This window comes from Thunnus thynnus, chromosome 23 (genome assembly GCF_963924715.1).
Source record: "Thunnus thynnus chromosome 23, fThuThy2.1, whole genome shotgun sequence".
Lineage (NCBI taxonomy): Eukaryota > Metazoa > Chordata > Actinopteri > Scombriformes > Scombridae > Thunnus > Thunnus thynnus.
This window is the reverse complement of record NC_089539.1, coordinates 9464979-9486472: the sequence shown is the minus strand read 5'-3', so window position 1 is coordinate 9486472 and position 21494 is coordinate 9464979. Positions and strand designations below refer to the sequence as shown.

The 21494-nt window shown below is 42.0% G+C and overlaps 1 protein-coding gene across 3 annotated transcripts in view; it reads right to left on the bottom strand.

Annotated features, from left to right (window-relative positions):
• The window catches only part of tbc1d22a (TBC1 domain family, member 22a), a 133592-nt gene that overhangs the window by 63064 nt on the left and 49034 nt on the right, over positions 1-21494 (bottom strand). For all 3 annotated transcript variants that reach the window (XM_067581372.1, XM_067581371.1, XM_067581373.1), the window contains exon 10: positions 4517-4623. In XM_067581372.1, coding sequence (XP_067437473.1) covers positions 4517-4623 — 107 coding nt within the window. The remainder of the gene's footprint in view (positions 1-4516; positions 4624-21494) is intronic.

The window sequence follows — 21494 nt, the reverse complement described above, 5'->3', positions numbered from 1 at the left end:
CCAGCTGTCTATACCTGTAAACTGTAAGGAAGATTAGAATCACTCTTGACGCTTTGAGTGACTGTTACTGCGCACATTAATAATACATTACGGTTTGGGATTAACAGGACATGTTTAAATCAACAGCACAATATTGGACGGAGATGACAGTTCCATTTAAAGTCTTTGAAACGGCAGATATGGAACCATTTTAACAAGTTAAATTAATCAAGTGAGCCAGAGGCGCTGTCCAATTTAGCACAGCACAGACTAATTGGCTGCTGGAGAGACTGGGGTAACATTGAGGTCGAATTAACAGAGTTGTGTCTCAAATGGGTAAATGTAGAGGAGGATCCATTTTTGCTCATCGGTTTTATGTTTAGCTGTCAATCTAATTCATCCTAATTCTTAGATAATTATGATGGGTTAGCAGGTGAGGAAGAGTAGTTTTTAAAAGCACTTTAATGGATCACATGGCTGGATAATAATGAACAAACACTGGCCCATTTCAACATGACTAATGTGCCCCTTTCCAGTCCGCTAGCTTAGGTGGTTCAGACATGTTTTTTGATCATGTCAGAACTACAGTCAATGTGGCTACTGTGAGCTGCCTGTTTGATGTGTAAATGGGCTGTGGAGAAGCTGTGTGTGCCGTTACCCCGTTGATGCTGTTGTGTGATGGCACACACGCATATACACACGCTCACACCAATGCTTGTCCGTTTAACGGTGCCTTAAAGGTCGTGCCAGGATAGAGGAACTGCTGTCTTCACTCATTTACCCCTGAAACTGTCACTCACTGTCTGCTCAGGCAATGGGAGGGGGGGGGGGTTGTGTGCAACATGTTCTGGTGTGTGTGTGTGTAGGCCTAGATGACAGCTTTAATTTTATCAATGGTTGTCTTACAGTCCCAAGCCATTAAAGGGGGCATTCAAGGATGTGAACATGACAATTTTTGTGCATTTTAGTCCTTTTGAAGTGTGAAGTCTAACAGAAAAAATGTGTTACTCACAAAATAAAACATCCTTTTTTTTTGTACAAGACATCTTTACAAGTAAATCTGACGTTAAACTTGCCTGAAAACGACTGATCGCTCTAAACTACCTTCTACCCCAGCCTGCGCCGTTGGAGGAGGGGGTTGCGGCGCTGCCAATTAAAACAGCAGCTCATTAAAGAAGCTGCTTAAGTGAATTGACAGCCAAAATAGCAGAAGTATAAGTAAGTAAGTAAGTATATAGAGAAGCATGGTAGTGAATCTCTAAAACCAGAGTTAATGGCCAATTTACTGTATTAAAAGATAAGAAAAAAAAACAACTTTAAAGTATTTTCACTGTACATCAGGTAATTATATAAAATTGCAGGAAAAGCACACTAGCTGTGGTTCATGGATGGATGGGAAAAAGTTAATTTCTCTCCACAACAAACCACGAAAAGGTTTCCCGACCATTTAGTGGTTTCCAAAGCATCCTTCAATGTGCATTGTGATGCAATTAAACTCCTTTAAATATTTTACACAAATTGGTCCAAAACAGTGTGGCACCATTTCCAGAGGATATACTGGATATATAAAGGTGCTTTAAAGGCAGTGGGAAAATGTAATTGCGCTGACAGACTACCTTTCTCTCTAACCCCCAGACCCCCACCTTTAGGCCCCCAGTTAAGTGTAGTGTGTAGTGGATGTGAGAGGGTTTGAGATGAGGTCAGGGCAAAGGATCACCAACTAATTACGGTGCTGAGGCACTCAGCCTCCGTCAGATTGTTTAGAAAGCATTAGGGGGGGAAACATGGCCTTCCCTGATGCATTGCACATAATTAGCTCGGAGCCAAGGTCACAAACAAACACAAGCACGGGGACAACACACAAACAAACACACACACACCCTATTCTTCTCTTTTACTTCCTCTGCTTTCTCTCCTTCTTGCTCTCTCAGGGGCAACAAGCCACAGTGTCTATTAATTTCTTAAATGAATAGCCTAGCAATTGGTTGTAATTTATGGATGTGCACACACACACACACACACACACACACAATTACCTTTAGTGTCGGGCCGGGCAATATATCAGGTTTCATATTATGTAGTGTATTTTTGACGCACAATATGAAAATGTAACTACAGCCAGACTCAGGGCGTTTCTTTCACCCCTTTAACACTAATTTCCATACAACAGTAAGCATACTGCCAAATCAATACGTTGAAAGACTAACTGCTGCGGCTGTTCCTCTTAAGTGTTACTTTAGATTAGGGTCATTGACCCAGCTGGGGAGACTTGGCACATGCTTCTTTAACTGTGCCAGAAAGGAATGATTAGAGTAGCTGTGTTGAAATACAAACACAACCTGTAACACTCAGGCCATAACTATTAGAACCAAACAGAATCATTTTCAGCACCGAAAGATATTAGAATGTAGTCAAATGTGTCAAAATGTTTTAACGTTTTCCACTTTTTTCCTCACAGCAATAATAGCAGACAAAGGTACTCTGCTGCATTGCAGAAGAATTGGTGCTTTAATCAAGCATAGAGAGATGGTTAAAACGTGTTTTACAACCGAGACAGAATTGAGGATTGTAAGTAACAGTGCTGCTGTTGAGGGAGAATCTACCGCCAGCCCAGGCAGGCACGTTCAGAATTGACAGATGGCTCAACCATGATTGCTGAGAGCGAGGTCGATTAAGAAAGCTGGTGGGCAAAGGGTTTGAGAAAAAAAAAATGATGAAACAAAATGAAGTTTTGTGCTGCGGTCCGTATGCAATTATCTGGTCTCCAGACACTCAAGCCTGCTTTAGAATATGCAAGACAATCATATTCCTTAAACCCACAGAAAAGCTGGTTCATACATACTGCAATGCTCACACTGTAAAAGTCCTGCAGGCTTCACAATGAACAGGAGTCTCAAACCACCTGAACATTTAACACTGTACATGTAAACATGCTTTTTTAGGTTTTTTTGTATTGATATGTCAGGCACACACGCCGAAGGCTGAGCAACAATACAACCTTGGGTGTTTAAAGAACCAGTGTGTAGGATTTAGTGGTACCGAGCAGTTAGTATGCAAATTGCAATAAACTGAATGTAAAAGCTACAGCACTAACAACAAAGAAACAAGTGATTTAGCTTAAAACCACATGTTAATATGACCTTCCTGTAATGTGAAAGACTCACCAGTGCTGTTAATACTACTGAGAAGCAACATCCCAACGACGTACTGTTGTACACAGCTTCCAGCCACTGTCAGCTCATTGTTTTGGATCATGGGTTATCAAAGTCTGACACTGTTGTCCCGCTCTCAGACAATGTTGAGACAACTGCTTGTCTTATTTCGATTTGAGGGATAATCATGCTCTCAGTTTTAGAACTACAGTTCCCATAATGCTCTGGCTTTTAGCAGATTTATGGATTTATGGTTTATTTGCGATGCACATCATATATGGTGATATATCTGGGAAGTGTAAGTATGCCTCAACCAACCAGTCTACAGTCAAGTTGCAGTTTACATACATGTCTGTCCAGACTCATAATATTTGTAGTGAAGACTTAAAGGAATGAAATAAAAAGTATTAAGTGTGTTTTCCTTGTATATGTTCACATGCTTGGCCAGTAAAGATGATTCTGAACACAAAGTTGTAGCCATGACAGTAGACAAAGCTTCAGATATGGATGTTGCTGCTAAGAAGCCACAAATTCTAAAACATGGATGCTTCACACACACCTTCAATCCGGCAGGACAGAAGATCTATACAATCACTACAGTTTCAATGTGGGCACCCAAGATTAGGGTCACCAATTCGGTAGTGAGTTATGGTGTTGAATAATGGCCAGAAAAGTGTTTTTGCAGAACATTATGATGTAAAGTTGACTTTTGACCTCTGGGATATAAAATGTCATCACATCATCATTTTATCCTATTAGACATTTTTTCTGAAACTTTATAATTAGTGTATGAATTCTTGAGTTATGACCAAAAACGTGTTTTGTCACATCACAGTGACCTTGACCTTTGACTAACAAATTCTGTTCATTTTTGAGTCCAAGTGGATGTATGTGCCAAATTTGAAGAAATTCCCTCTGGACATTCCTGAGATATTGTGTTCACAAGAATGAGATGGATATACAGACAGACAACCTGAAATCATAATGCCTCTGACCAAGGCTGTCTGCAGCACAGAGGCATAAAAATACGTGTATCGCGTCTGTGTGTTCAGATTTGACTGAGTTATGACTCAAAGACAGAGTATTGAGTGTGAGTACTGACGCAAATTGCGGCTCACATCTCTCCCACCGCGCCCGCCTGCCTTCAACTCCCTTGTGCCACCCCGGGGAGGCTCGCCTCGCAGTTTGAAAACCTCTCTTTTTGGATCAACGGCCAATATGGTTGGTAAGATTTCACCCATGGGCTACATTCTTGTAGGAGACAGTGGGAGAATGAGCATGTACAGTGTGTTGATATGAAAGTATAAAAGTATATTGTGAGCGATTTATCAGAGTTTCTTCTTAGACAACCTACATCTTTTCGACACACATACACATATGCTTACCTGGATGCCGTCCAGCAGTTTGCTCATGCACCAGAAGCTGTCAGCCTCAATGTTCCTCAGAGCCTCTTCCTGGAGACTGGACACGTCAAAGTTTTCCACTTCTTCCTCTAGAGAAGAGAAAGGAGAACAGAGAGAGTGAGAAAAAAGCGGTGCAGTGGGAAGAGATGGAAAGAAGGAGAGAGACAGCCTGAGGCGGGAAAGCAAAATGGGGCGGGGGTGGGGGGTGGGGGGGGAATAGGGAATGGGGAGACAGAGAGGTAAAGAGCAATTCAGGTCTACCAGCTCAGCAGGGGCTCCGTCATAAGCCCACCACTCAGGAAGGGAACAAGAAAGTCAGCGGTACGAAGGGAGGACAAACTGAACGGGGAGAGAGGGAGCGAGGGAAGAGGTAAGGGGGCGGGTTATGAAAGAGGTGTATGAAAAGAAATGAAGAAGCTGACAAATTGAAGCCCGAGAATAAAGTGGGGATGAAACAATGCGGAGAGTACGGCGGCTGAGGGTGTGGGAAGAAAATAAATAGCGAGGTAAAAGAGTAATGGAGCAGCCAAACGATTATCATCTTTTAAAACAGCGCTTCAACCGTTTTCCATGGCTACTTTGAGCATTTAGAAAATGTCACACGGTCTCCACGCACACAGCATAATATATACTTTTTATACTGCGGACACAGTGAATGTATTTAACATACATTCTGTCTGAGCGACTGAACTTATTGAAGTTAAATTACCACTCATGTTGTTAGTTTTTCAAGTCTTGCCTCCATACTGCATAACGCACTCTTTATTTAGTTTTACCTTGCATTCTTATACTTTTTTTTATTTTGGCTGAGATTTGTCTGCATTTTATGACTTCAGACTTTTACTTTGACTAGAAAGGGGGGGGGGGGGGCGCGGGCACAGCAATTGTAAAGAGGGAAATGAAATATGTAAGATGATAAATAAAGCAGAATTTTCAAATTTTCAGACATATCCTAGAAATGTGGTAAAACTACACAGCGAAAAACAATATCCAAGCAGCGAGCACACTGAGTCCCCAGTCATCTCCAGTGGGTGACTTCAACGATGGGTGTCATCAGATGTCATTAACGGCAGTAGTGTGTGACGGACTGCAGGGGCTTTGACGGGCTTCTGACAAGCCACTGACAGCCAGTGGAGAGGAGATGGGACGAGACTGATTAACAATGATCTAGAGAGAAGAAGAAAAGAGAGAGTGGAGGACAGAGAGAAAAAAGGAAAGTGTGTGTATGTGTGTGTGGTCATATTACAAAAAAAAAAAAAACGGAGTTTGGTATATGAATTTGTGCGAGGTAGTGCGTTCCTACTAGACACACACACACGCGTGCGCACACACATACACAGGACCTGGCAGCTCTGCTTGGTATCCTTGGCAACCCCAGTGGAATGTTGTCAAGGTTGTAATGAGCATGCTCAGTCTGACAGACAGACAGACAGACAGGGAGCTGGCAGTGGGCCAGGACTACAAAGCCACTAACAACTAGGCTGCATGCGCGTGCGTGTGTGTGTATATATGTGTGTGCGCTCGTTCCAACATCCTGCCATGGAGGCGCTCTCATCATTGTATGGTCTGCTTGAAGTCAGGTTAGGACGGACAGAAAGCAGAGAAAGAGGCTACAGTTCATTCATTTCAGTGAGACCTTTCATCCTATCGCACCGGGACGGATCAAGGTCTCCAGACGTGCAAAAAATCAAATTTTGTTCACATAGCTACCAGATCTTTAATAACAGATATGGAAGTGGTCAGGGCTGTATTCTGATTAAATGTCAGTATAGTTCATTCTAACCATGATACCAACACAAGCAAAGAGGGGGGAAAAAAAACAACAGAAAAGCAAAATGTAATACAGCTGCAGGACACACACACAGCTGTTATTAGTAAAATATACAGATATATAATCTCATAAAATCCAATTATTGGAATGAGATCTTAAAAAAAATAAAATCCCAGTGTATTGGATTGTGTAACCAGAGAAGAAGAGGTCATCCACCAAGAAATATTATGAGTCAGAGACAGCTGATGGGATAAAAACTCTTAAATTGAGGCCACAGCAGAAGTCAACTACAATCAACTAGACCTAAATGTAGTGTCAGAGCAGCTTGCTATTCCAGTAAGGCAGAGACAAAGGAGGCCACCATCTGACCAATTTTGATTCAGTATTTAATTTGATAGCTCCTCTATAGTCATGCAGAACACAATGACGTTACATGAATGCAGCCTTTCTCTGAGGGATGCGGTGGCTCTGGGCACCGGTCGTGGTATTAAATTTGTAGTTGAAAAGATTAATTGTAAACAATCTGACTGGCAATTCGCACGGTGTCGTTGCTGATTAACAAGGTGTTGAAGTGCCTTCGCTCTGCCGTTTGGGGAGACCCTGAGTGTCCCAAAGTCTCAAATCAGTCTTTGTCATGGCTAAAGCCTTGCTGTCAGGCTCGGTTTCAACCGTAGACCTTGACTCTGGAGCAGACTGAAAGGGACGGCTTCCAAGAATCCAGTGGTCATATTGGAACTGGGCATAGCTCATCACAATAACAAGGACACACATGAGGAAGGGCTAAGAGGAGGAGAGAACTGAGGCCGCGCGCTGGGACTCACTGCGGCTGGATGGCGAGGCAACAGTGCCCCCTGTGATCACTGGTGGAACTGATTATAACACCCAATAAGTGGCTTTACACGGATGAATGCTCAAAAACAGTCAAAGCTCAGGTCATTAGTCATTTTCATGGCCAGGTAGTCCAGACAGCTCTTTCTGTTCACTGTTTAAAGGATAAAAGAATCAAAGCTGTGTGCTAAATGTCTGATAATTTAACACCGAGTAGTTGAATTCAGTTTTCATGACCCACTTGATCCATCTTTAAACTAGTGTTTTGGTAGAATAATAATAAAAAAAAAAGGCCCCAGTAGGCCACCTTGAATACCTCGGAGTTTGTGTCTCAGTTGCCCTGCCTTCAAAAGAAGAAACCGCTAATTACTTTCACTAGATCCATGCCTCAGTAGAAATTCCTTCAAGATATTCTCTTGGTGATTACTTTTGGAGCTCTGCCTCCACACTAAGGACCAGCTGACAATACATGTCTGGGACATGATCCGTGTCTCAGTAGAAATTCTTTACAAATAAGAACCAAGGGAATTTGTGGAAGTTCAAGCTTCAGTGAGCCTCGCACCAGAGGATGGTAGTCTCAGTGGCATTAGTTCTGTGTGAGATGGGGCCCCCCTTAAGTCATCTTTTACCAAATATTATTCTTCAGAGGAAGAGTGGCAGCTGTTGAGAAAAGCGGGTCTGGCGTGAACTCACCTTAGTAGGAGAAGAGGGCTTGTTTGATGAAGCCAACTCTCTCAGACAAACAAACTCGCTTGTCTCGGCGCAAACAAAGATGCTCCGAAAGATTTTGTGATCAAATTGGCAGAACGGCACTGCAGACCACAGACTCGGGAGGCAGAGCCAAGGAGTGCCACATGCATCCACACACACAGAAGAAACAAACGTACACAACACAGAGCTGTAATTGTCTGCTTGAAGTCAGAATCATACATTTTCTTTGATGTTTGGTCTCGATGTGACAGAGAAAAACCCCAAAACTGATTGTTGCGGATGGAAATGTTTAATTCAGGAATCCAAACTTTCTCCAACAACCCGAATTTTAGGTGAACTGTTATTCTCTTGACATAGTTTCAACTCTGCCACTTCATGTCTCCTTCTCTTATCTCATTTTATATGTTGGCTTTACTCTAGTAGTCTGGTGATCTCTCCTTCGGTACATCAGTGCTTTTCCTCTCCACATTCTCTCCTCCCTTGTTCCCTCCACTTCTTCTATACAACCATTTGACATCTATTCTGTTGTTATCGCTATCCTGCCTCTCAGGGCACTTTTTTTCCACCACCGTCCCGAATCGCTCCGAAGTGAATGTAAACCGTCCAAAAATCTAAATGTTTCTTTACTTTGTAAAGCAAGACAGCGTTTGCCTGGGGCCCCAAATCACTAAATCCACCACTGTTGATGTATGAGTGGTTTTTTTACTTTAAAGATTAGGGATGCTTCTTTCAGTAATTGTAAACGTTTCCATGGTGAACTGTACCTTGGAAATACAGTTTCATATTCATGTACTATGTTTGCTGCGGTCCCGTTTCTGCTCCTGGTAATCCCTGTGGTCCGCAAGATTGTAGCATACTAAATGCACCAATTTCTCCTGTAATCTCTCTTGTATAATTGTAAAAATGATTGTTATTAGTGTCTGTATATTTCCTAGTATTCCCCGTTGTTAGTTTGCTTAGTTGTGAGTCAGTAATTCGAGCCTGACGAAAAATGAAGCTGAGCAACAGCTCTGCTCTGCTCTCTGCTATGTTCACATTTTAGAGAATGTTATTCATATTTTCCTTACAAATGGTGTATTATTTCACTACCCGTGAGCCATCTGCTATTAATCAGAATGTAACTTTTTATGACCTGAAGTGTTCAAGGCTAGTTTATAACAAAAAAGACCAGAATAATATATTGAAATCGTCTAATTGTATGCTTTAGCTAATATACTCACACACAGCGCTGTAGCACTGTGTTTAGTTTAACCAGTGCAGTGATAGTAACTATAGTAAGAGCATGAGAGGACGCGCTCAGCTCAGTTTGAAATTTGCAGTAGTTTTAGACAAACAGATAAATAAATAAATAATCCCTTTCGTCCCTGAGGCGTCCCAGGGAAGATCTCTGTTCGTCCCAGACACATTCTCTACCATCCCCAGGACGACAGGACGCTGTTAGTCTCGAGCCCTGCTGCCTCTCCAAGCTGTTCTCCTGCCCCTCTCCACGCCTCTCCTTCCTAGTGGCCACAGAGCCAGTTTCCTGCCAGGCCCCAGGGCTCATTTCCTGTTTGTCCTGGCGCAGGGGGCAACTTGTCCAGAGAGACCAACTGCTTGGTCACTGCCAGCTGTGAGCACTTGGCACAGCTTGGCATGCAGAGCCGGGTTACACCTCCGGAGACCGAGTGCGGGGGCCTACATGCGCACAAGCGTGCACGCGCCCGAGCACACACAACAAACACACGCACGCCAGTGCTGCCATCTGCCCTCTACAACTATGGGCCACAAGGTAATGTGATGTAAGATGATAAACGAGCTAGTTTAGCCTGATGTAATCATAAAGTCTGTGTGTGTGTGTGTGGTGAGTCAGAGTGTGTCTGTGCAGACAGCAATTGGCAATAAAAAACAGTCCCATTTGACAACCTTCTGTTGGTTCAGATTAATCACAAGCAAACCTGAGTTGCCGACCGCCAGAGCTGTTGGTTTTAACAAGATTTCACCACCAAAGCTCATAAGATCACATGAAGTGGTGCAGTCATTACTTATCATTTACAGCAGCGGTTCAGCTTAAATCTAATGAATCTAATGACTTACAATTTGGGTGCGGATTCCAAACATGTTACAATCCACTTTCCACTTTCAGAATGACACCCAAGTGACAGAGCCGAAGGCTTGACACTTAAAAATGAGACACGCGTTAGCTGCTGGAGAGACGTGTAATACTGCCACCTCCCCACACCTCAGACGAACCCCCATCCCACCTCTCACTCAGGCTTCTGCAAGGGGGAAAAAAAAAAAAAAAAGATTTCCTCACCGTGGTACAATTAGTGTGATAACACTGTTGTTAATGAGAGCTGAACATTTTCCAGAGAGGTGGCATTCATACTGTCGGATAATTAAGAGGCGAGTCAACCTGGCAAACCTGGTGTCACCACCGCACTGACAGCACACGCGCACACACACATATACGGAAATATACGGAAACACAGGAGACTGAGAGAGTGCAATGAGAATAGAATTATGGTGGTGCAAGAAACAAGATGTGAAGATATGAAAATAGACAGCTGGAGGTGAAGGATGGTAAGGGTAGGAGTGTGTGTGTGTGTGTGAGAACAGGTGATATGAGTGGAGGAGAAAGAAAAGATAATTGTTTCCATAATTTGAGTGAATAATCTTTCTCGTGAAACAAGCCCTTTGATTTCCATGAATCTTTGCCGTCATGAGACCAAGAAACTTATTGCAAGTCTGCTGTCTAGTTTCCAAAAAAGCAAGTCAATGGGAAGTCATCTAATGTCTTTATTTCATAGCTCTTAGAAGTTACAAGGTTTTCCTTCAAAGTACACCACAAAGCTTACTCATTCAAAGCATTGAACGTCAGCCTCGCCAGTGATAAGGAAGGCTTTAGGCCATAAAATCTACACAATCACTACAACCATGTTCCCATCTCCCACTATCAGCACTATAAGCTGTGTGTCCATACATCAAACAGTAGGCCCCACAGCTGTTGGCAAGATAATGTAAGTCCTTGACATCAAATGGAATACAGTTATTAATACCATATCTGCCTATGTGCAGACACATAACGATCCACTTACCCCGAGGTGAGATGGTGTCTTGTATGAGGAAGCTAAGGCCACCGCATTGCATTAACTGTTGCTACTGCTGCCAATGTCTCTATTCAGACTACAAGCCCTCCCCAACGCCACCCCCTGATATTGGCCTGTGGCGTGTTTGTACAGCGCAGATGTGTGTGAAAACGTGATTTAACATACGCGGAGCTGGCGACATACTCAGCTCTACGACGGTGTCACCGTAGCGATGCCAGAGAGACGCAACGTTGCCTGGGATGTGGTTCGTTTGTGCGTTACACCAAAGCTTTCCAATTCCACAGTGGTGACACACAAAAGGGGGAGCAGGCGTTGAAAAATGAGGCAACAATTGGTCTCATTAACCGGATGTGTATTGTTTAACATTTGTATTAAGTAGTGAATCTGAAGTATAAAGCTGAAATGATTGATTAAGTTATTATTCAGCTAGTTGACCAAATATTAATCAAAATTCATTCATTCAAAAGTTATTTAAGTTTTAAAAAAGATTTAAAACACAGATTCGACTTCTCAAATTTGAGGGTTTTCTGCTCTCATCAATGTTAATTCAATACTTTTGGGTTTTATACTGTTGGTTGGACGAAACAAGCAATTTTAAGATGTAACCTTGGGCTGTTTCAACTTTGCAATGGGTATTTTTCAAATATTTATGGCATTTTAAAGAGTAAAAGTTTTATCAATTTATCTGAAAAATAGTCAACGGAATAATCTGCAATTAAAATCATCATTAGCTGCAGCGCTACTTTGGTCTATGCACTGGAAATGACTTGTTCTGTTACAAACGACAGAGAGAGAGTTTGTCAAGTAAGATGGGTTTGAATGCATGTATGTACACAGGCATCAACCGGGACAGCCCCTTAATGCAGTTGCTCTTTTCGCACTTCCTAAATATCTATTTCTATCTTGTTCTTTTTGGCTTAGTCAAGTAACTAATTAAGTTTCTAAGTTGTGCCCTTCTGTAACTATTTCTCAGGATACATACTGCTCTTCCCTTTCTCTTCATCCTCTACACCACGGACTCCAACTACCACACGGAGTCCTGCCTTCTTCAGAAGTTCTCTGAACACTCTGCTATAGTTGGATGTATCAGCAAAGCTGAGGAGGCTGAGTATAGGGCTGTGGTGGGAAACTCTGTCACATGGTGAGAGCAGCTCCATCTGCAGCTCAACACGGCAAAGACAAAGGAGCTGGTTGTGGATCTGAGGAGGGCCAAGGCACCGGTGACCCTTGTTTCCATCCAGAGGGTCAGTGTGGACATTGTGCAGGACTACAAGTACCTGTGAGTGTACACTGACAATAAACTAGACTAGGTTAAGAACACTGAAGACCTCTACAAGAAAGGACCAGAGCTGTCTCTACCTTCTGAAGAGGCTGAGGTCCTTCAACATCTGCTGGACAATGCTGAAGATGTTTTATGAGTCTGTGGTAGCAAGCACTCTCCTGTTTACTCTTGTGTGCTGGGGCAGCAGACGCCAACAGACTCGACAAATTGATCGGCAAGGCCAGTGACGTTGTGAGGGTAGAGCTGGACTGTCTGGCGGCGGTGTCAGAGAGGAGGATGCTGTCCAACTTACGTGTCATTTTTGGACTATGTCTCCCACCCACTCTATGATGCGCTGGTCTAACACAGAAGTACATTCAGTGCAAGACTCATTCCACTAAGATGCACCACGGAGCGCCACAGGAAGTCGTTCCAGCCTGTGGCCATCAAACTTTTCAACTCCTCCCTCAGAGTGTCAGACACTCTGAGTCAATAGACTGGCCCTTTGTATTTATTTCACCCATGTCAGCAGCTTCATAACCCCATCATTTATAATTTATATTTTCAGCTGTGCAATACTGACTTAACAGTACAAAAATTTTGTGCAACAATCCAACTGTGCAATACCGTGGTGTATATTTATACTGTATATTTAAACTGATATTTCTTATTTATTTCTTATACTATTCCAACTGTCTTACTACTGACTATTCTTTTTAGTACTTCTTTCAGTGCATGTAATGTAATACCCTTCTACTTCTATAAGCAGCCTAATGCACAATGATGCATAACTAGGTTCTGCATCATCGTACAGGTTTCCTATATTAAAATGGTTTAAAAGCACACATGCCAAGCAGATAAAGTGAAGAATTCAATCACATCTTCATTGCCACTTTATATAGGCTGCCTCCTTTAACACGCATAAACATTGTTTAATCACTTAAGATGTCCAATCCAGTTGAAGCATAATAAATCTGCCTGCCTAATGCACAAGACACATTTGGGAGCTGAAGGAAAGTTTCCTGAGATGTAAGTGAAGGATCAGTCCATTAAGTCATTAGCGTGTGTAATCTGCAGGCTTAGTTAGGGAAGAAAAAACATTAGGGGAGCAGTAATAAGCAGACATTATGAACGGCAGCAGACACATTTGAACACACAGGCGCGGCGGTAAAAGAGACACCTCGAGATGTAATCCTGTGCTGCTGCGTACACTGTTGAGAGTGTATTCCCGCGTGTATGTGTGTGCATATACGGTATGTAAGGGTCCAAATCCTTTGTGTCTGTGTGTATTTTTGTATACATGGGTGAATGTCTTTGTGGGTGAGTTCACTTGTTTCAAAAGAGCCAACATATCTGTGTCTGTGCAAACGTGCGAATACATCTGTGTGTGTGTGTGTATGTGTGTGTGTGTGTGTGTGCAAGCGTGTGCACATGGTCATGATGCAACCCAAAACACCACACACCACCATCGCAGCCGCGCAAGTAAGATGACTGTTTCAATTGCCTGCAATTGCATCAGGTCAAGCGGAACGCGTCTCGCTGGTGACAGAATGATAAAACAGATTTTTCTTTTTCCCAATCACACGGCTGACAGAGAGAACGAGAAACAGAGACTTGGAGGGATCTGAAGCTTCTCAGTGAGGAGAGCTTCAATTTATGGCTTTTTATAGTCAAGTAATTAACTTGATCTAAAAATATTCAATAACCCCTGCGATTATTCACAGAAGATAAATCATTTTTTGACAGAACTATTTCTCTGGATCATTTCTGAGCTCTATTGCTTTTTATCAGGAGCGATGAGAGAATCTCTGGTAATGCTGGGAAATAAGATCAGGCCGGATGCAGATGAAAGCTATTGATTTTCAGGCTTTATATATCCTATTGTCAAGCACTGACTACGGTCTCTGTGACTTCACTGGTCATTTCTATACCACAGGCTAAAAACATGTACACTTCACAACACACTATTAAAAGCAACAAAGCAACAAATGTGGTACATTCCCTTTGCAAATGGCTATCAAATAGCTGGAAGAGGAGATTTTCCATGTAATATAATATTACAGTTTTGTAATCATATTTTATGCCGCTTCCTACTGAGCATTTTTTGCATTCCTGAAAACAATTACCACAGTTGTGTCCTATTTTTTGTGACACGTTTTTATTTTTAGAAACAACACCAGTGAAAATAATTTGTTTTAAATGGTTAAAATACGTCCTTGCTTCCCTTCACCTCTGGGTTGAAACTATTTCTTTAGGGGTGCTTAAATACAAGTCTTAGAAGTCCACTTAATAAATATCCACTGCATCAAAGGTCCAGTAGGTCCAGTCGGGCCAGTAAGGGTGCATTACATGATGATAATTCAGTATATAAACTCAAGAACACTTGACACCTTCGTTGTGTAACCAAGTCCTTAAACTTGAGCATAAAAATGTGTGATGGCCAGACAGACACACTGATGTAAGTGTTCATTAATGGGTTCTTCACTGCATTCATCGCTGAAAATGTTTGATTTTACACTTTATTCTGCTGGATTCTTGATTTCATGACTTCAACTGGTTCAGTTTTGTGGTTCTTACCTCCACATTTCTTGGATAGTTTTGTTCAAAACAGGCGTGTTTGGTGTTGTGGTGGTGCTTCGCTTTCTCACTCTTCACTATGGACACTGTTTCATTGCAAATCAAGCACAATGGTCTCCTACTTCTCTCGGGGAAAAACGAACACATATTTCTCGGTCCAGTCATCCTTAGGCGCATGTTTTTCACTGTCAACCTTTCTTTTTTTGTTGCGGCTAGTTGTGAACAAGCCGTTTTACTTTATCAACCAGAGCTCCTAAATTCCACAACAACCTTGCAAACAACAACCGGCACCTAGTGGACGGCTGAATGATGATAGCTGAGGAGATGTGAGGTCAGGTTGTGGTTAAATATTGTTCCTGGTCCAGATTAAATAGTATGGTCTATAGTGTACAGTCCTTTCTAAGAAAATGCAAACAGATACATGCTTAGAAAGCAACAACACGGCTGTTGTTAGATGGACACATTGAAACACATAAACAACCAGATAAAAAGGAATAAAATCTCTCTGCATGAAAACAAGAAATCCAGTGGCAACCAAGTGTTATGGTGCTCCACAACCAAAAGGTTAAACATTCCACCACTTATGAAAAATAGCTAGAAAATGAATGTAAAATGGCAACCATCAAAAAGAGCCTGAAAATAAAGAACATATTTAGGAGGAATGAAATAGAGACATTGACACAGCTAAAGATGGAGATAGACAGAGACTGAGGGGTCAAAACCGCACAGCTGATTCAATTTCTGCCGCTCCAAATGCTATTACTTAACCCCAGAAAACATGGTGATTGCATTCTAAACCAAAGAGAGGGGAGGAGACCAAGACAAAGCTCAAGCTAGGAGAGAAACAAAGAGAGACAGCGTCAAAGAATATTGAAGAACAAATCTCAAACTGTCTGGGGAGGAGGGGGAAATAATGCCTACGCCGAGTCAATAATCTCAATGAATGATTAAAGCAGGAGAAATTAGAGAAAGCAAAAGTAGATAAGGAACAAAGTAGAAAAGACAGTGTTCCTGCTGGATGTCAGCAGCTGTGCTTGGGCAATCACTAAGCAGCTCATTAGAGCTAATAACAGCCGTTAATCAGAGGGAGACTTAGAATAGAAGGCTCGACCAACAGTAGCCAGACCACGGGGAGAAAGAAGCCAATATTAGTTAACCGCCTACTGGCCAAGATCCACTCCACAGATTGCTCAATCTATAGACAGACAAACAGGCAGATGGATGAAGAGAGGAGAGGAGAGGAGAGGAGAGGAGTCCCTGATCTTATAGTTACCTTTCATAAAAATGAGTCTACTGAGTTCCGTTCCTGTGAGGTATAAAGGTTTTGAATTCGGGGGGGAAAAAGCACTGACATCGGATCTGTACTCTGTGACTGCGGATACGGTAAGTTGAGGTATCAGTACTGGAGGAGAACAAGTCTGATGGGTGTCTCCCTAGTTCAAAGCAGCAGTACACGATTCATCACAGCTCTGTTGTTCCTATCTGTCTCATGTTGTACTCGAGATACAAAAAAAAAAACTACTGAGACCTGCATGTCCTCTAAAATTGTCACCGTCTTTCTACGACCGCACGTCGAGTCGATCGTTACGTAATGGTTCGGTAGTGTGTTCTCCTGATGTGAGGATGCAATTGAAATACAAGTGACTGAAGCTTCATGCCGGTGGACGAACAACAGATCAGAGGAGATGATGTGGAGAAGAGATAGGGAGGGAAAAAAAAAGATGATGAAGATGTAATGGACAAAAATTGAGTGAAGCATCAGAAAAGAAGAAGAATTTCAATTCCGGTGTCGTTCGGATTCGAGTTTCTGTTTTCATCGGCGTTTCTCTGTACGTAAGAGAGATATCGGCTTCGGACTGTGTTTGTGTTAGTGGTGGCTCGCCAGCTTGTGCCCTGTGTTTGTGTGTGTAGTGTTACACTCCTGCAGGCTTTTCATCACAGCTGACTGACACTATGTTTCCATCTTCCCAGCTTTGTCCCTGGGTGCTCCACCTAGCCAGTCTATCTGCAATACTGCACCCCTCCCAACCCCCCAACTCCCACTCCAAGCCCTTCACACACACACACACACACATTCTTCCCCCAACACACAGTGACAATGCAGGGCCTCTGCTTGTGTGTATGTGCATGTATAAGTGACTTTCTCAAAGAGACATCCAGCGGAGCTCCCTCCCTCAGCTCTGAGGCATTGTATGGTTCTATAAAGAGATATATGTTCTTTAATAACCAACTTGTGGTACATTAGTAGCATGTAGTTTCACAGCTGGACCCCGTCAGGATCTACAATTACAGCCAGTTGGCTTCATGTGGAGAAAATTATATGCTGCATTACCATACGTTAGCATTATGTGGAATGGATGGTACATAAGGCCAGCGCAGACACGTGCATGAATAAAGTAAGACACGCATCGGACGTTGTAAGTGAATAAGTCACTTTTATCAGAAAAGTCTCGACAGTAATATTCCTCTAACGCTTGTAAAACACTTCACAGGTCTGAATTGAATGGTGTCATATTAATGTAAAATCTGCAGCAGCACAAGGTAAAGCATGCATGGAGAGATATTAATTGCGCTCTTCTTCTGCCTTCTAAGATCACTGCAATAAATGTATCACTTAATTATCTCCCGTGCGCAAAGAAAATAAAACTGTTAATAAACACTGTGAATGAGTTGATTTGAAGTCTCTGAGGGGATCGTTCTCCTCGAGATCAGTCTATAAACAAAGAGGTTAAAAAAAGAAGGCAGAAGAGGCGATAAAAATACATGTACAAGCGCTATAATAATCATAGCGGCACACTCTCTCTTTATGTTCAAGTTTCATTAAAGCTAACTGAACAAATGAATGAATGACTATCCGGCAAAACGCTTTACTTGTAGCATGTGAGCTAATCTTGCCGTGCAATACGTGTGCGCTGACTGACATTATATAACAAGCGTCAGAATTCGCTGTCTAATAATGTTGAAACTGATGAGAAAATGTATGACTTATATTAAAGCTTAAGCGGCAAAATACGTTTTAAAATGTCTCTCATATCATAACTCCTTAAACTAAGTTCTTCCAGCTGTGCTACCACTTCTTCTTGTGCATCAGGTGTCCAATTTTACATTCTGTGAATATCCTGCCATGTCTGGATAAATCTGTAAGAAAGATTTACATCAAAGACACTCACATCTGACTCACCAAAAGCCCTTTTAAATAATAGATATAGCCAGCAAATGTATATATCCCCCATCTGAAAAGGGTATATTTGTAATTGACATTCATTTTCCAATGTCAAAATGAAAACAGGTGTAAAAAGTAGGAAAGATTTCTCAACAGAAAACAGCACGTTTAATTTTATATTGACCAAATGCACACCACACACACACAGACACACACACACACACACACACACACACACACACACACACACACACACAGGTAGACCAGGTATGAAAAAACACACACATTGTCCTAATATCTGCATAACAGTTTCCTCTCTTCCTTGAGTGAGGAAAATATATAAACATCATCACAGAAGACTAATGTTGCACTTCTCACTCATCTCCCATTTTCTTCTCTGGTTTGAGCAGTATTCTCAATTTGTAAAACATATTTTGCGACGAGTGACTGAGAAAAACTTCATAAAACATTGTAAAATGCCAAAGAAAAAGTGGGTGACAAAATTCTTTCATACGAAAAGGCTGAATAAAAATTGCATGTATAATTTGCAAATGTGCCCTAGGCAGACACCAGTTGCGATACAGAAGCGAATGCTGAAGAGTATATTGTGAAGAAAAGTACATATTTGTCTGCATTTGTGAGAGCTTTAAGTAGCTTCTGGAGAAAAAGGCACATGTCTAGGGATCTGAGGAGGCTTTATGGTTTAAAAAGGCTGGCTGAAAGACACACATACACAATCTTCCGCTCCACTATCCAGACCTCCGGTTGCAGCAGCACACAGGCATAATGCTCTTCTTGCTCCTCCTTTCCTCCATCTCCCTTAATAACCCACAAGAACACATCTGCAGAATCTGACTTTACTGATGGCTCTGGTTGGTTAGACACCTTATTTGTCCCTTTACGGCTGTTTGCCTCCCTCGCTAAGTGATGTGAGTTGAGTTGTGTAAGTGCCTACTGCATTTCAAACCCTTTTCTTGAGTAATTCGCCGTTTCCGTTTTATGAAGAGCCTCTGCTTCTGTTGCGATGAAATGCATTTAAAATTTCAAAATACACTTAACCTAGAACATTTTAGGTTTGTCCTCGTCCTTTCTTCCTCAAGGGCCCTGCTCACTACATTATCCTATTTCTACAAGAGCTCCAACATATGCCTACAAAATGGTATAAAGTACATCATGATTTTTTAAAATTAAGAAAAAGTTTGAGAACTTTTGACCCTGCTAACTCTTTTTTTTTTTTCTAATGTTGCATACAGAGTGCTTTTTCTTTCTCTAGGTAACTGCCTTTGGCTGTATAATAAGTACTACCCTTTAACGGTACTAAGGTGCATAATAAGCTGCAACACTGGTCTTCAGACCAGCTCCAGTGCAAACCAATTGGTGATGTCACACCTCGCTGCATCCATCTTTATATACAGTCTATGGTGTATAGACAATGGCTTGCGGAAGTTAACCAAAAAACACTATGTTCCATTGTCTTTTGGCAAATGAATGGAATTTATGTTACTGATGAGCCCATATGTTTTATTTCATGAGGTGAAAATTGTGTTAACATTAACCCTGCACACAGTACATCTTCATGAAATTCAGGTGAAACAAGCAGAAAATACAAAACTGACATATTATCATCTTTCAAGCTGATATGTGTAAATTATTAGGGATACAGAGCCACATAAGCATTTGGAGTGATATTTGTGTCCACCTAATGGATGGGAGTGCAATATTCACTCTCTTTATAGTCAGCTTTTGCTGTCCTGAGAAAAATATGTGGCTCTTTTAGCAGCTAAATGCTCCACTAAGTTCACCTGCTAGTCGCCATTTGGTGCTCGGCAGGTAGCGTGCACCAAGAGCTAGTTCAGCTGGATGCTGGACGCTGATGAGAGCGGTGAACCAAATAGTGAAGTTGCCAACCCGAAAACCAAAACGATAAGTTGAAATGCGCTGTCAGGCTTCGTTTAACTGAGGGGAACTACAGAGTTGGGGTGACAATTCTCTCTGGGTTCAACACTACCTGGAAAACCATTCACATTACAAACAGTCATTTGATGTATTATTACTATAAAAATGTTGATTATAGCAGCTTTAAGGAGCTATTGTGGTTCATACTTTACAATATAGCCTGTCAAACTGGCTTTCAGAACTCCCTTCATGCTAACAAAAAGGAGGAAAAAAGAAAACAACGGGACAACATACTTCACTGTGGGAGCAGCTATAGTATGTACTGTTATTCTATGAACCATAGTATATACATGAAGCTCTTGGTTGGCTCTTCAGGGTGTCATATAAATCCTATACAGTGCTTTCTCACAGCGGTGACCAACATTCTCAGAACTGAGCTAATTGCTGACTTTTTTTCCATAAAATCCTAGCAACAGAGAAGCTGTTAACAGAGGAGCTGTTGCTAGCCACTTTCGGCCTGCTATGACAAGTACAGCTTCAAAGTGGAGAATGGTGATAGGGCGCGCCAGGCCATTCATCTCTTTGTTGATAGGAGGAAGGACTGCCTGGCTCGGCTGCTTCCTGACAGCATGGGGGCATTTTCTAAGCTGGTCATTTTCTCCTTTTTTGAAAATCTTGTTTTCCTGCTCTGTTGTTTGTCCCTCTCTGTCATTCTACATGCCCTCACTCTTTCTCTCTCTCTCTTAAGCCTGCAAGAGAGAGACACCAAGAGGCTACTGTTATTTTCTGATGCTGTGTTTGTCTCCGTTCATGTTCTGATTATCTTTCACTCACTGTTCTCTTCTTTCTGTCGAACCTTTACCTCTCTTGAGTTTTGTTTTTTTTTTTAATTTTTGGCCACCTTCTAATATACTACTTCATCTCTTTCCTTGTCTCACTAACCTGCTCTCTTGTTCTCATCTTTCTTCAGTGTGGATCCATACTTAGACATTGGCATGCAGATTACATTATGGATCCACTGGCCGATCAATTTCCGCTCCACATTAAAGGAGAACTGGCCCTGTTCCTTGGCCCGTCATGGCCCATCCTGGCCTTAATTAGATGACTATTATTGTCGACTAATGGGAGAGGCACTACACTGTGGAAGTTAGAGAGGAGACAAAAGCAAAGTAATGCCTCACAGCTGGGGAACAGGAACGATAGACTCTCCGGATCAATTTCTCCTTTGATAAGAGGGAGACCTGCTAGATTGCTTAACAGTCCAGTTGGATACACAACGACATTAGTGGTATTTTTTCCTTTCATGGCATCGGAGGAGTTTATCAATAATCTACCAATTGGAACTTTTCAGTCTGGATTAACAGTCGGGTGTTGATGAAAGCTGGCGACAGGAAGAAAAGGAGAAGTGCTGCGAAGATGTGTAGAGTGTTTAAGAGGTCGAGCCATCACCCTGTATTGCATCATCAAAAGGTAAATGGAGTGTATGGCAGCTGAACAAGCGCTGCAGTGCCAGACTGAGGCTGTTATGTGACTTGGAAAAAGAAGACAAGAGAAATAAAGCGAAGGAGCTAAAAAGAAAAACAAGAGACGCTAACAAAGTGACAGTTTAAAAATCTCACAACGAAAAGAAGACAAGTTAATTCACGCAAACTAACAAACATTCAGGG